Source organism: Squalius cephalus (assembly GCF_949319135.1).
Source record: "Squalius cephalus genome assembly, chromosome: 22".
Classification (NCBI taxonomy): domain Eukaryota; kingdom Metazoa; phylum Chordata; class Actinopteri; order Cypriniformes; family Leuciscidae; genus Squalius; species Squalius cephalus.
This window is the reverse complement of record NC_137143.1, coordinates 10,558,844-10,575,198: the sequence shown is the minus strand read 5'-3', so window position 1 is coordinate 10,575,198 and position 16,355 is coordinate 10,558,844. Positions and strand designations below refer to the sequence as shown.

General features: G+C 37.1%; 1 protein-coding gene across 2 annotated transcripts in view; it reads left to right on the top strand.

The window, feature by feature from the left end:
- Window positions 1-16,355, top strand: part of ttll7 (tubulin tyrosine ligase-like family, member 7) — a 177,777-nt gene that overhangs the window by 148,355 nt on the left and 13,067 nt on the right. For both annotated transcript variants that reach the window (XM_079857474.1, XM_079857473.1), the window contains exons 15-17: window positions 113-438; window positions 12,448-12,579; window positions 15,056-15,136. In XM_079857474.1, the coding sequence (XP_079713600.1) occupies window positions 113-438; window positions 12,448-12,579; window positions 15,056-15,136 (539 nt within the window). The remainder of the gene's footprint in view (window positions 1-112; window positions 439-12,447; window positions 12,580-15,055; window positions 15,137-16,355) is intronic.

Here is a 16,355-nt window from a genome sequence, read left to right as displayed (position 1 = left end):
AGCTTTTAATAACGGATTTCAGATGTTTGACTTAATGTCCTTGGTGATCCAGGATGGTGTGTGAATGTATGTGTCTTAAATTGAAGTCAAATGCTTTGGTTCTTTGTTTTAGGTCGCGTTCATTGGAAACCTGCCCCTAAACCAATACGAGGTCCTTCCTGCTCCCCCAATCTTTCTGGGCTCATCCGCCGCTCCATGTCCTGTCCACGCTCCATATCCTCTCTGACTGCGCAGTCCCCTACCAACGAGACCAGACAGCCGAAAACAGCCAATCACATGGCAAATGCATCGCCTGCACCCGCTCAAACAGCAGCCGCCATGACGCAGATGACCCCAGGTCGACTCCACTCAGCATCTCGCTCCCAGTCGCTCAGTCGCAACAGTTCCACAAACAGAGTTCCACACAGCAACAGCCTAGGTGCCATTCATCCCAATACGGCAAGTATCGGTTCTCTCTGTCACACATAGGGAATTTGCTCCTTCTATTTATACAGTATATTTGCTGCAATTCCATATGCATGGAATACCTTGTCAAAAGATTACATTGATCTGAATTTGCAGTATACAACTAGAGCACACTATGTGGAATTAAAGGGGTAGTTGATTATGATTTCACTTTTCTAACTTTAGTTAGTGTGTAATGTTGCTGTTTGAGCATAAACAACATCTGCAAAGTTACAATGCTCAAAGTTCAAAGCAAAGGGAGATATTTGCTTTTAAAGAAAAGGAGTACAACAAACGGCTGGTAGAGACTACACAACATTCCTCCAGGGTTAGTGACATCACTAACCCTAAAATTGACATAAACCCCTCCCCCGGGAACACGCAGTCTGTGCTGAGAAGAGGAAAAGTTGTTGTATAAGAGTACATTTGTGAGTCAGCTCAAACTTTAGCATCCATCTTTTCACATGCAATAGAAAGTCACTCTGTGTGCATCTCACAACAGTTCCTATACGAGCGATTTATAGATTATCATGACAGAATATGCTAATTGAAGATAGTTAACTCCACATCAGCAACATAAATTCATCAACTAACCATTCAGAGGCGTCCTGTTGCATTCTACATGTTGTCACTTCTTCTTGAGTCTCTCCATCTTTGTCTGACTCCGTTTTAACATTAAAGGCAGAACAGTTTCTGCCATTTTAGTGTGTCTACGTGAGGTAATCGTTGCTGCTAACACACAGGAGCTCTTGAAACCCCGCCCTCTGCAGCAGCTCATTTGCATTTAAAGGGCCAGGCACAAAACGGTGCGTTTTTGCAAATCCTCAAAAAGTGACAACTTTAACATGCTATATAAAAATATCTGTGGGGTATTTTGTGCTAAAACTTCACACACACACTCTGGGGACATCAGAGACTTATTTTACATCTTGTGAAAAGGGCATTTTACCACCCCTTTAAGTATATAATAAAGGACCTGCACTAACCTGAATGAACCAGAAGTTCAAGGGTTAATTTACACCCCAAGAAATCAGAAAAAATAAATAAAAATATATATGTATGTATATATATATATATATATATATATATATATATATATATATATATATATATATATATATATATATATATATATTAAAATAATTTAGAAATAAGGATAATATTGTGCATAAATGTGACCTGTGTTATTTCATGATTGTTTTCACATATATAAATGTTTTAATGCCTCAATATTTGGTTGGACTGACTTAAGTTAAGACATTTTTACATAAAAATTGCAACATACTCTAACATATTTTTTTTCTTCTCCCTAAACAGTTTCTGTATAGCAAAGGCTACATAGTTTGCATAGTTGACATAGCTACATAGTTACATGGGAAATATGTGGAAAAGTTAAATGGGAAATATGTGGAAATTTGTCATTTTAGACACTGCTGGACTGTGTATGCAGTATACAGTAAGCATTACTCTAGTATTTAATTCTGAACAGACGTATTTCACAAACACATCTATCTTTTTCTTTACCCTAGATGTCCTCTAGAGAGTCTGAACAGATGTTCACAAAGATGGCTGATTTAGAGAAGATCTGGCAACACACCACTTGTAAAAATGAAAAATATAATTTTTATTTTCCCCTCGCTGTCCTGAATCATTCCAATCCATCAAACAATAGAGATTCAACACACACACACACACACACACACACACACACACACACACACACACACACACACACACACACACACACACACACACACACACACACACACAATCAGTCAAGCTGTGTTTTCATACTGTGATAGTTTCTTCTCATTTTCACACTCCTATATCTACTCTCGTTCTCTCACTCTCTCTGGGCATACCTTAGAGAGGAAGATTTGTCATATTGTGGAAAAATTGTGAGTGTGAAGCTAAATTGGGCCTGTATTTACGGACACATTCATCTTGTGAATATCAGCACTCCCCCTTGTTCAAACTCTCATTAAGGAATATTAATCAAGAAAAACAGCACACACACTTATGCACTGTTTAATAATATTTTAGATTGTGTTTAGCAAGACGGACTACTACATACTCTTTTCAGAGTAATTGTATATAGGATGCATGATCATCAAGTTAATAAGGCTTCATTTCTAATAATGTAACCTGTTTAATTAGGATTTGCACTCTTTCCTCAAAACTCTTCTAATACCAGGATTTTGTGCTGTGTTTGTAGAACTCTAATAAGCCTCCATAGACTACATTCAGTTTTGGGATTTTTTTTGTATTTTTTTTTGCTCAGTATATGAAGCATTGAATGTGGTAAATCTTATGAAAACATGCCTGGGTTACATGGTACCTGACACAAATTACAGATTTTTCTTAAACCAGCCAGTCCAACTAATAAAAAAAATAAATAAAAAAAATAGTGCTGTCAAATCGAGTATAATATATATATATGTATATATGTATATATGTGTGTGTGTATGTATGTATGTATAAATATATGTGTGGGTATATTCAGTATACATATTATATATATATATATATATATATATATATATATATATATATATATATACAGTGAGGAAAATAAGTATTTGAACACCCTGCTATTTTGCAAGTTCTCCCACTTAGAAATCATGGAGGGGTCTGAAATTGTCATCGTAGGTGCATGTCCACTGTGAGAGACATAATCTAAAAAAAAAAAATCCAGAAATCACAATGTTGGTACAGTAGCCTTTGTTTGCAATTAAAGGTCAAACGTTTCCTGTAGTTTTTCACCAGGTTTGCACACACTGCAGGAGGGATTTTGGCCCACTCCTCCACACAGATCTTCTCTAGATCAGTCAGGTTTCTGGGCTGTCGCTGAGAAACACGGAGTTTGAGCTCCCTCCAAAGATTCTCTATTGGGTTTAGGTCTGGAGACTGGCTAGGCCACGCCAGAACCTTGATATGCTTCTTACAGAGCCACTCCTTGGTTATCCTGGTTGTGTGCTTCGGGTCATTGTCATGTTGGAAGACCCAGCCTTGACCCATCTTCAATGCTCTAACTGAGGGAAAGAGGTTGTTCCCCAAAATCTCGCAATACATGGCCCCGGTCATCCTCTCCTTAACCCTCTGGGGTCTGAGGGGTTTTCTGGGCCCTGGAGGTGTTCTGACATGCTCTGACATTTGTGCTTTTTTCAGTTATTTATAAACATGTTAATGGCAAAGGTGTAAATTCACTCTATATAGCACAAACAGGGCTACCATAATATGCGAGCAACATGCATGTATATGTTTGAATTTTTAAGAGAATAATGTTTATGCGTGGTTATTGAAAAAAATAAAAATGAAAGTTGCTGAAATAAGACCACAAAACACATACTAAATATGTGTCAACAAGACTTTTGACTAATGAATGTTGTCGCTTTGAGTTCTGGCTTCAAAATGATGTGAAAATCATTCTGCCTAATCGTTCACACACAATTTAAATCAATGTATTGTTTTATAAGACAGGTTTTGCTTGGAAAGCCAATATGCGAGGGGGGCGTGAACGAGGAGTGGTTTACACCTGAGAATACAATGTCACACCCAGTATGCGTAATGACTCTGCATAATGAGCCATTCATTCAGGTGTGACACTTCAGCCACAAGAATGAATGCAAGGACAAAAGATATATTTAGAAGAAGACTTATATTGACCATTTAAGATTTTGCTTACATCTATCTTGTAAATATGTTTTGCTATTTTATTAAAAAGGTTATTAATTTCAACAATATTTCAAGTGTACTCTTTCTTTGTAAAAAATGATTATAGGCCTACATTTTCATATGTATTCATTAGTTTGAATATAACCAACACTGGAACAGCTAACATCTTAGTTGATGACTTTATTTTTGACAAAAATAGTATGTTATATATATATATATATATATATATATATATATATATATATATATAACATATGAGCAGAAATTGCTAAACAAAAGCTTATTTGATGTGGCAGTATATTCTACAGTAAAAACTGTACCCAAATCTAGTCAACAAAATGTTGTCTTTCATATTTCGCCTGACTGTAACGTTGTTTTTATGAAATATTAGGGCATATAAATGTTAATTTGCAGTTTAATACGTTGCTTATACAAATAGCCTACATTTTATTTCAACATATTTCAGTCGATTTTTACTCATCTCAGTATAGCAATACAGTTTGCTAAAACATCATCATTCATTCACACACAGAAACGCGTTTAAAATTTAAACTGTCTTTTTGCGAGCTGTGGTAAACAGCGCACATCTCTGCGGCTGCCGTTCATTCATTCACACAGAAACGCGATTCACTTGAGAAGGAAAAAAATCTTACTACAGTATTCCTCAGCTCAGTCGGATCCTTGCTCCTCGAAATAGCCGCACTTCTGAGGTACATTTTCCATTATTATTATTCCTCACAGCGCTGCGAGACGGTGTAAACAAGTAGGCTACAATGATCTGATTAAACTTGTGTTTTCTCGAGCTGATATGGAGGCGTTCACAAGTTTGCAGGATTGCCTCAGTCATTTGCGTTTGAATAGCGTGCGCTCTCCGTGGGCGGAGTCACATTAAAAATAATTAGATGAGATGAGAACGACTGACATCTCGCTCTTTTCTTACAGATTACATGAACTGAGAATATTTGTTTTTTATATAAATTACTTCATTTAAAAGAAGAGAATTCAAGCTTCATGCCTGTGTGTCTGTATGTCTGTTTGACTGAGTATTCGCTGAGTTATTGTTCATTTTCGGACGCGTTTCAGAATGGACTACACTGACAGAGAGAAGGCAGAACTTGCTTCGTGTTTATTTTTCTTTATTTGGCAAAAAGCACAACACTTTGTTTTTATTGTGAGTATACACAAAAATAATACACATTTAACAGAATCGATTGATGTATGAAACTCCTATGGAAAATCAAAGTCAACAGAGTATTTATGAGTCTCTTTTACACTGATAAAAAAAAGTGAGCTGGTATCGCCGGCGATACCGCCGACCCCAGGGGGTTAATACAGTGCAGTCGCCCTGTCCCATGTGCAGAAAAACACCCCCAAAGCATGATGCTACCACCCCCATGCTTCACAGTAGGGATGGTGTTCTTGGGATGGTACTCATCATTCTTCTTCCTCCAAACACGTTTAGTGGAATTATGACCAAAAAGTTATATTTTGGTCTCATCTGACCACATGACTTTCTCCCATGACTCCTCTGGATCATCCAAATGGTCATTGGCAAACTTAAGACGGGCCTTGACATGTGCTGGTTTAAGCAGGGGAACCTTCCGTGCCATGCATGATTTCAAACCATGACGTCTTAGTGTATTACCAACAGAGCCGTCGCATAGGCTGTGCGAACTGTGCAACCGCACAGGGCCTCGCGCCAATAGGGGGCCTCGCAATCCTGCTGTTTTTTTGTTTGTTTTTTTTCACCACTTTTTAAAACATCTCGCGTCACGAATGTAACAATTCTACAAATAAATAAAACATATCCAGTTAACTGGCAAATCATTCATTTCGTTCGTTTTTTTTTTTTTTAAATAAGAGAAGATCTAGCGCTGAAATGTGTTTTTTAAATCAAGTGATCAAAGTGCTCGTTGCCGCTGCGATCAGAGGCGCGGATACAGTGTTTTCTCGTGTGGCTTGCGCACACGCCGCACTGTCTTCATTTGGACGCGCGCTTCAATCCGTTGTGGATACTCTAACATAATGCACACAAATGTGTCCCTGCTTGATATACAACCACTGATTAACATAATCGGTTTTGATGAGAAAAAAAAACTAACGTTTTACGAGAAAAATAAAACCATACGACAGTGGATTCGAACCTACAACCCTCTGACATGATAGGTGAAAGTTCTACCACTGGACCATTAAGACACATAAGAGCTAAGTAGGCGAATTCTCGACCTGACTTGATGTAAAGCCATTCGTGGTTGCACAGTTGATTTTTTTCCCCTCTGAAATACATAGCAAAAAGTCATAGCTGAGACTATGTGCATGATTATGCTGTATTATTCTACTTGATAAAAACGTATTGCAGCAAGATTATGCGTGCAAAAGAATTAGAACAGCTACGTCCGTGTGACTGTAATTCATGCGCAATTGAGCATACACATCAAAGAGCAGGGCCTCGCATTTCAAGTTCGCACAGGGCCTCGCACCCCACCAGCGACGGCACTGATTACCAACAGTAACCTTGGAAACGGTGGTCCCAGCTCTTTTCAGGTCATTGACCAGCTCCTCCCGTGTAGTTCTGGGCTGATTTTTCACCTTTCTTAGGATCATTGAGACCCCACGAGGTGAGATCTTGCATGGAGCCCCAGTCCGAGGGAGATTGACAGTCATGTTTAGCTTCTTCCATTTTCTAATGATTGCTCCAACAGTGGACCTTTATTCACCAAGCTGCTTGGCAATTTCCCCGTTGCCCTTTCCAGCCTTGTGGAGGTGTACAATTTTGTCTCTAGTGTCTTTGGACAGCTCTTTGGTCTTGGCCATGTTAGTAGTTGGATTCTTACTGATTGTATGGGGTGGACAGGTGTCTTTCTGCAGCTAACGACCTCAAACAGGTGCATCTAATTTAGGATAATAAATGGAGTGGAGGTGGACATTTTAAAGGCAGACTAACAGGTCTTTGAGGGTCAGAATTCTAGCTGATAGACAGGTGTTCAAATACTTATTTGCAGCTGTATCATACAAATAAATAGTTAAAAAATCATATATTGTGATTTCTGGATTTTTTTTTTTTTTTAGATTATGTCTCTCACAGTGGACATGCACCTACGATGACAATTTCAGACCCCTCCATGATTTCCAAGTGGGAGAACTTGCAAAATAGCAGGGTGTTCAAATACTTATTTTCCTCACTGTATATATATATATATATATATATACAGGGTGCGATTTGCCAGGGGGGATGCGTGGGATTTCCCCCTTTCTGGTCATTGTATCCCTGCCTCTGCTTAATTATTTTTATCCCCGGTGGGGATAAATTTATCCCCCCCTCAAAGTGATCAGTGCTACTACACTAGTGACGAGACGGATCACAAAACTTATCACGGATCCGTGGTTTGATTAAAGTCAATTTTATTTTAAAATGCGCTACTTTGGCTGGCTCTGACATAGCTGCCGCAAACTTTCTGTAATTACCACTCTGTAGACTTGCTCAATGTCCCGCCCACGGCGCTATCTGATTGGTTACACCTCACGAGTAATAGCCTATCAACACTTGCGAGACGGTTGCAGGTCCGCTGGGCAGTGGGGCTGTGTTAGATCGGGCCCAAAAATTCAAGCCCGACCCTACCCGAGCCCATGCACGTTGTGTCCGAGCCCGGCCCGGCCCGGCCCGGCCCGACACATTAACTGTAATTATGAGCCCGAGCCCGATTTAAACCCGAAAAAATTTTTTTATACGTGGGCCGTTATAACCAGGGACGGCGTCAGATAGGCTAATTTTTTAACGCAGGTGCTGAGGGGGTGCTAGACATATTATATATAAATACTAATAATAAATGAGCAAACATAGGCCACTTAATATTTAATATTCAATTATTTTAATTATTCCGCTTTCAATCAAATATTCTTAAAGATTTATTAGGCTATTATAAATAATGTTATTTCAACATAATATCTCATTATTTCGTAATATGTATAATGTGTGCGTGCAACAAGCAAGATGTGCATTTGTAAATCAGGTGACAGGCGTGCATTGATTTTTATTAATAAACAGTGTCGGCTGGAACTGCAAAGATGAAGTTGACGATCGCCATCTCCGTAGTGAACGCGCAGAGAGAATCATGGATTACATAATCAGAGAGTTGCCTATTTCTTTTAGTTTTTGAATTGTTTCGTTTAAAGACATTTCAAGCTTTCTTTATATTTCTCATGTCTGTGAGGCATACACTGAGTTTCGGTTAATAAATGATGAGGTGCGCTCCAGTTAACGTGCAATGCATGTGACCGCGCGGGCGCCTCTATGATGCTTCTTATTTATCAAATCCAGGCAATTCATTGATGTAAAATTGATTAAAATTAAGATACAATTTATACAAAACGAAATTCACTTTAAAGAAAGGTTTTCTACAAAACAAAACTTAATAAAGTGGTCAAAATCATGTCTGACCCACTCCATGTCTCTCTCATATTTATATCGAGAGACATGGACAGTTATTTAGCCTATACTATTGCGCATCCTATCTTACTCATGCTGTTCACTTTTCATAATCGACATAGATGAAAAAAAATAACATTATACTATTTTAACATATGAAACTAAATGTTCTTATTTAATGGCTACAACACATATAGGCCTGACTTTTTATTTGTACAAATTGCTGCACTCTGAATTTTGCACACATAAGTTAAAAGGCATTTGTTTGTGCATATAAAACATATATGCAACATTTATTGCAGATAAGTTCACTGATAATTGTGCGTGCATGCATTTATTAATCATTATCTTAGTGAAAAATGCAAGGACGAAGCATGTGAACTGCGTTGTTTGTTTATTCAGAATGGAATGGATTTCAATATATATATTTCAATGTTAAGTCAATGTAAAGACGCGTTTACACACGCTATAGAGGTTCCGCGGTCCGAATGAGGCGAATTGACTAACAGATAATGCATCTGTCTTTTCTATCATTTCACTGTAGCTCAGCATCGCGATGTAAAGTTAACGTTATTACTTTAACTGCAGCAGTAAAACTGTTTCTGTGATAGTTTAACTTTGCTATCAATACGTGGTTCAGCAGAGGCTGATATAGAAGTAGCCTAGTCTATTACGGTAAACCAAGTAAAGCGCTGTAATGTGCCATAAATAAGTGTTTTGACATGTCTAGCAGAGTGGCACTATTCGTACTGGGAGGGGGATTTAATTCTTGCATGTTTTTTCGTTGTGCATGATCACAGTTCATATGTGTGGGGAACAGTGATGCGCGGGTTGATCCGAAATGAGCGGGTGCCTGCGGTCACCCGCGGTTACCCGCGGTTACGAGTCATCCAAAAATATTTTTAATGATATTCGGGTCGCGGTCGGTCGGGTCGTTTGAAATAAAGATGCCAATTAAACCTTTGTAATTGATATAGTTCTAGACACAATTTTCTATGAATACGTTTTAAATTTAATTTACACTTTATTGGCTGAATAACTGGCGCGAAGATGACGCATGAGCTCAGTCTGCAGGTCGAGATGGAGGCGGCAAGAGAAAAGGTGAAGACTGGGGAGTGGAAGCTCCGCAAAATTATACACAAATAGAAAGAGCAAAGTGTGGGAGACATTTGCCGAAATAATGAAAGATGATGACCAAAGTGCTGGATTTGTCATGTGTAGGCTACTTCTTGCGATGCTATTTGCACATTTGATAACCACAAAACTGGCACGACCAACCAGGCACGGCGCCAGGATTCCAGTTTTGGATAAGCCAGACCAATTGTGGGTGGGCCTTAAATTAAAAACGTTAAATAAAATAAAATAAAAAAACGTTATCCAATCACTGCTTAACCTAATAAAAAAATATTGACTAATATAGCCTACTGTTATATTATCTGTGTGTATACATAATATAGATTTTAATAGCTTGATGCTCTTTAAATATTGTGTTGCATTGTAAAAGTAAATCCGCGATCGCTCTCCATGGTTCTGACCAAAGAAGAGAGCTTTGGAATCTCCATTATGAATATACCTGGGCTGCATTTTCCAATAACATTGTCTCTTAGCGCGCTGCGATAACTTAACTAAAGGTATACTACCACTAAAGGTATATCATTGCTAGGCGTCTTCAGGGCTATCATCCACTCGTGAGGCAGAGGCGCTGAGAGGCAGAGGCGCTGGCGCCCTCCTAGCAACGGCGCTGTTTTTGGTAAAACATGATTTTGACGACTTCATTAAGTTTTGTTTTATAGAAAACTCTTTTTAAAAGATTTTCGTTTTGTATAAATTGTATCTTAATTTTGATCAATGTTTTATCTATCAATTGCCCGTATTTATTAAATAAGAAGCAAATATATAGCAGACAAAATAAGGCGCCGGTACGCGATCACTGCATGTGAACTGGAGGGCGCCGAAACTCAACTTGTGCCTCACAGATTTGATAAATATAGGCTATATATTACAGAAAGCTTGAAATGTCTACTTTTAAACGAAAATATTCAAACCAAAATAAATAGGCTATACTCTGATTATGTAGGCTAATCCATATGAAATGTATACATTTCTCTCTGGCGTTCATGGCGAGTCCGCAATCTCCGCATTGTCAACTTCATCTTTGCAGCGACACAGAAAACACCAGTTTATTACTAAACAATTAAATGTCTCCTTGCTAATTTAGACACATTCATAATCATTACTTCAACCGGTTCTTTGTGGCAAGCTTTAAGCGTGCGGTCATTACGCTTATTCCTGTAGGCTAGCCTTTAAGTAATTAATTTAATATAAAGGGGCTATTTGTCCACGAATGGCTTAAATGAACAACTAGTCGACAAGAAAAAAAAATAGTCGGAGGCAGCCCTTATTCCACATATTTTCGAACCAGCAGGCCATCTGGGTTGGGCGAGCGACCATGAGCGGAGCGGAATATTCAGAAATGCGCTCTCCGCTCACGAGCTCTGATCGGAACAAACCCGAACCTCACTGTCTGCTGAACTTGCGCAGAAACATCAAAATAGACATAGCCAGCTTTTTAAAATTGTTTTTAAAACTAAATATTTAGACTATTTTAGTACAAATTATGAGCTTATATTGACGATTTTTTATAATTCTTGACAAAATTAGAATATTAAGTTATATTAAGAGCTACGATGAGCATTATAGCTATACTTTAAAAAAAATGCGGGTCAGGAAGCGGGTCGGGTACAATATTTTCTTTTTCGTTTTTTGCGGTCCGAGTTGCGGGCGGGTTAGTTGAAAACGTCGGTCGGGTGCGGTTTGTTTATACATTGACCCGCGCATCACTGGTGGGGAAAGATAAGCTATTACAGTAAAAATATTGCGTTAAAATAATTGTCTATAGGCTACTTCATGAGTTAATAAGAAAAAAGATTTTACAATTCCTGCAAATGAAGTTATGAAGTTCATGTTCAAGTTTATTTTTATGAATAAAAATATTTGAAAACATCCCCCCCTCTGTTTTTTTCACAAATCGCACCCTGTATATATATATATATATATATATATATATATATATAAACACAAGGTTTTATGTTAGATTCGATTAATCACAATTAATCGATTTGACAGCACTAATACATATAAATTCATTTGAATGCTAAATTTATAATTTATATTCTACACTAAGAACTGATAACCTGGTTATTTTGAGCTATTGCTACCTGATTCAACCCCTTAATTTAGATTTGTCAAATATGTTTAGGTTGATTCAGGGATTTTAAATAGTATTTTTTATTTTGTTATCACATGAAGCATTTTAGGTTTTTTTTTCTTTTTTTTTTTTTCAGTGTACAAATCTTTTTGTATTTTCCATTATTCTCCATGATGATCTCTTTTGATTAGTGTTTTACTATGTTGCAGAAAAAAAAGAAAAAGATTTTTAACATTAAATCAACACAAAAAATATTACCAAAAATACTTTGATAAATATATATATATTTTTTTTTTTTCATTACTGAAATGAAAGTTTTAGGAGAACAATGCAGTTAATTGACATTTAAATTTCTTCTTTCTTTTGATTTTGGGATGAAACTTAACTATTTTATCGACATAACATACTAGAAACTAGAAATCTATATGTTCTTAAGATTTCTGTGATTCAACCTTGTGGGGCCTCAGACTCTGATATGCCTAACCCTAATATATTCTGTAATTTTAAAACTTTTGCTCAGTTTGTGAAGCCTAATGTCTAAAAGTAAAGATCGCTGTTTTTTCCTTCCCACAGCGAGCAGTCAGGTGCCATATGAACACACTGCTGTGATGGCCAAAACAAACCTGATGACTGCAGAGAAAAGACGTCACACTTAATAACTCATCTTTATTGTGTGGGTTCTTTGCATGTGCAGGCGCAGGGAGAGACCCCGCTGAGTAAAGAGCAGGAGGCCGAGCTGATGCAGCAAACGCTGGCTGCGCTGGGGGAGATGAGGATTCGTTACCCCGGGAAGAGCGAGGAGGAGGCCGAGGCCGTGTTGGATGAGGTGAGCTACGCAGCTGAGAGAAAGCGCTCGTTCAGGGCAGGCGGACCGGCTGCTCTGTTCCCCTCGTTCCCCGAACTCATTTGAGGACGTCCGAGCCTTTCGCAGTATCTCTCGCTGTATGTAGAGTCATTAGACATCCACCTGTATGCTTAATGAGATCCATTAGCTGTCTGTGCAGAAACACATCTGGCCAACGGCACCTGTTTAAGGCACTTTTCCAGCATTCATTTACACATCACTTTCGCTGCGATTGATCTGGCGTACATTTGCACATCAACAATCACGGAAACACAGCATTTAACATGAGAAGCACAATTGAACGGATGCTGGCTCTATCAGAGCTGTGAAATTGTAATTGGTGCTTTCCAGAAATACGGTACACTTTGGTAATTATTTTATTTTCAACCATTAGAGGCACATTATTAGGCGTGTTAGGTAAAGTCTTATCTAACATAAAATTAACCTTGCATGAAAAATAGCTTGTTTTAATCACACTGATTAAACACCGTGACCCATGTGAAGGTAAAAGAGTAGCATTTGAATTTGAGAACTTGTACAGTAAATATTCACACTTATAAGTGTGAAGACAATAATTAAAACACCTATGGTTTGAATTCGAAATTGCAGAAAAATAGATGCAAATGTGTAAAATGGCATTTACATGAACAAAAAAAAACAGGGACAAATGTTTATCATATATTTACTTTAGTCAGTTTTGCTGTGCAACCTCAGGTCGCTAACCTCTTAAATCCTGCAGTAGAGTCCTAAATCTTAGCGTCTTGATTTGTATTACTACTTTTATGATATTCCTGTTGCAAAACTCACTTCATCGTCAAAGAACAGACATGGTTTATTTCATGTTCTTGCATGATCTTTTTCTAATTTATTTACACAAGAAACTGAGGACAACATTATCACACCAATATAGGTTCCAAAAATTGTATTAGGCCACAGATACATTTGTACAGTTTATTTCAGGTGTTGTCAGCAAGGCTGTAGCCAATAAATTATAACTATTGGTCAGGCATCGACCAATAAAACGGCTTCATATATATATATATATATATATATATATATATATATATATATATATACACTGTATGGATATACACTGAATATATTTGCAGATGTGTGCAAATCGAAACATTCAGCCTTGCACATCAGAGCTGTGAGTGTAAATTTCAATTTGGAAGTGTGAATATTTATTGTACACATTCTCAAACTCAAATCTACAAGCTCTCGAGTTTTGCTACTCTTTTAGCTTTGTTTAGCCACCTCAGCGGCCTTTACATTCTCGACTGCATACGACAATTTAAATGATACAGCAATATTATAATTTTGACACACTTGTGAATTTATATTAAATTTGTTGTAGTACATGTTTTATTTATTTAATTCATTTAAAAAAAAAAAAAAAGATTAAATGACTACATTTATTACCATTGCGATACCTTGGCAGTAACATCATTTGGACCCTTTTTACAGGCTAGCGGGAAGAAAAATATATTATTTCATTCTATTTGCGTAATTTTTTAAACAAACGGCAGCGTTAACTACATTCATTAAACTCAACCATTCAACCGTGTTTCTCTGTTAGTTATTATCAAAATAATGTAAACAAACAAATAGTTATCTTGTAAATATAGGAAATACTGTAAATGACAAACCAACATTTGGTCAAAATTCAGTTTACCCCTTCTAAGGTTTTAAACTGTATTTAGAAAAAAAAATCTATATAAGAAGGACTGCAAAAATCTCAAACCTCATATAAAATGACTAGAACATCAAATATTTAGTTTGACCCCATGATATTGATGATCAACAGTTTGAAGGTTAAGCATCTCGTTTCACTGACACTTGACTTTTGAATGACTTGGAAATGACTCTTGAATTTCGACAGTGTTACATGTATATGTTTGTAATTAATACTTCTTAAAATGATTGGTCTAGTTCAGTCTAAATTAGTTATTAATGATTTAGCAAGGAAGATAAATGATAAATATGACAATATTTATGCCATCATCTCACACTCAAAACAAGAGAATAATTTATCCACTTATTTTAGTGGAAAGTACGAGAGAAGCAGCGTGCACTGGTGCATGCACTGGTACCACGGGACCCAATGAGGAGAGTGCGTATATTTTATTGATAATGTAAATGATGTAAATATATTCACACATTCAGATCAATGTTCAGACATGTTAAAAATGTATTCTTGGGGAGAAAACTTATGCGAATGGACTGTTCCTATTCAAGGTCCTTGTGTTTGGAACATAAAAGAAAGAGAGACAGACAGACAGATAGATAGACAGACAGACAGATAGATAGATAGATAGATAGATAGATAGATAGATAGATAGATAGATAGATAGATAGATAGATAGATAGATAGATAGATAGATAGATATTCAATTTCACACACAGATAATAGTTGTGCATATTGCAATAATGAAATTATTTTCATTTGCTCCTTTAGATTCAGAACAACTGGAAATACCATAAGCCAAAAGTTGCGTCTTACTGGCTGGTAAAGTTAGATGCCACCAAACAAAGGAAGGTGAGTGGACTAAAAAATGCATGAAGTTTGCAAAAAACATAAACACTCAATAATTTTTTGATAAGTTACAGTCTCTTTGATAAGTGTATGGTGAAAAAAAAAAAAAAATGGGGGTCTTAAAACATGCCATTTGGATCTGTCTTAACAGAAGACATGATGCAACAAAATGAAACTTTTCAAAGCCACTCAATTTCAACACTATTACAGTAGTGAACGACTGGTGGTTACAGCAGGTTACAGGTGTTTTGATTTGACACAGCAGGTTGGACGTTGTAGGATGGGCATGGCAGACTGATATAATGAGGGATTGTCTCGTTCCACAAGCTGATTATCAGCCGAAGTTTGAGGGATCAATCAGAATAGAGTTAACATGCCTCATACAAGGCCATTAAATCAGACATATTGTTGAAAGTCACTTCATAGATGTCGATGAGCAGAATGGTGTGAGGGAGCTGGAGGGCGAAGAGAAAGATGAGTGGAAACTCACTGAGACTTCTTCCATTACTCTTCTTCTGGATTTTACTGTTCACAGTACCCTCCAGTATCTGTGGGAAGTCCGGTTAATTTGAGCAAAATTGGTTCATTAGGACATTTCATATCAATTAATGATGCATTGATTCATTTGAATATTGTGCCTAGAAGTCCCTGCAAAATGTTTGTAGCAAAATAAACATTTACAGTATTTAAACCGTTACTATCATAAGTAGAAATCATAATTTATTTGAGCTGTATTTAAAGTGCATTCTTCATTGAATAGCTTCAGTGTAGTTTGGTACGTTTTGTAAGGAACTTTTAGAGCCAGATTTACTAGCAGCTTAACCCTCTTTGGGCGTAAAAAAAAAAAAAAAAAAAAAAAACTACTGTAAAGACAAAATTAGTACTGAAAAATTTGTACTGAAAGGCGTGGACTGGGTTATTTTTGCAGCTGACCTTATTGCATATGCATTTGAGTTTCCCTTTCAAAAGCAAAATTTATAGGAGGAGAGTATTTAAATGAATCACGCAACAGGATTTACTTAGTCAATTTACTGGTATTTGCGCCATTATTTACCACCCCAAAAAAGCATGTCTTAAACCAGAGGCTAATTTGCACTGCTCTTGGTAGATTGTTTTGGTCATTATGGAAATGATCCGTCTGCGTTCTTTAATTTGCTCAGTAGATCGCAAGTAGATCATGCGCAGAACTTTTCACTCCCAGGGTGTTTTTAATCACTATTAT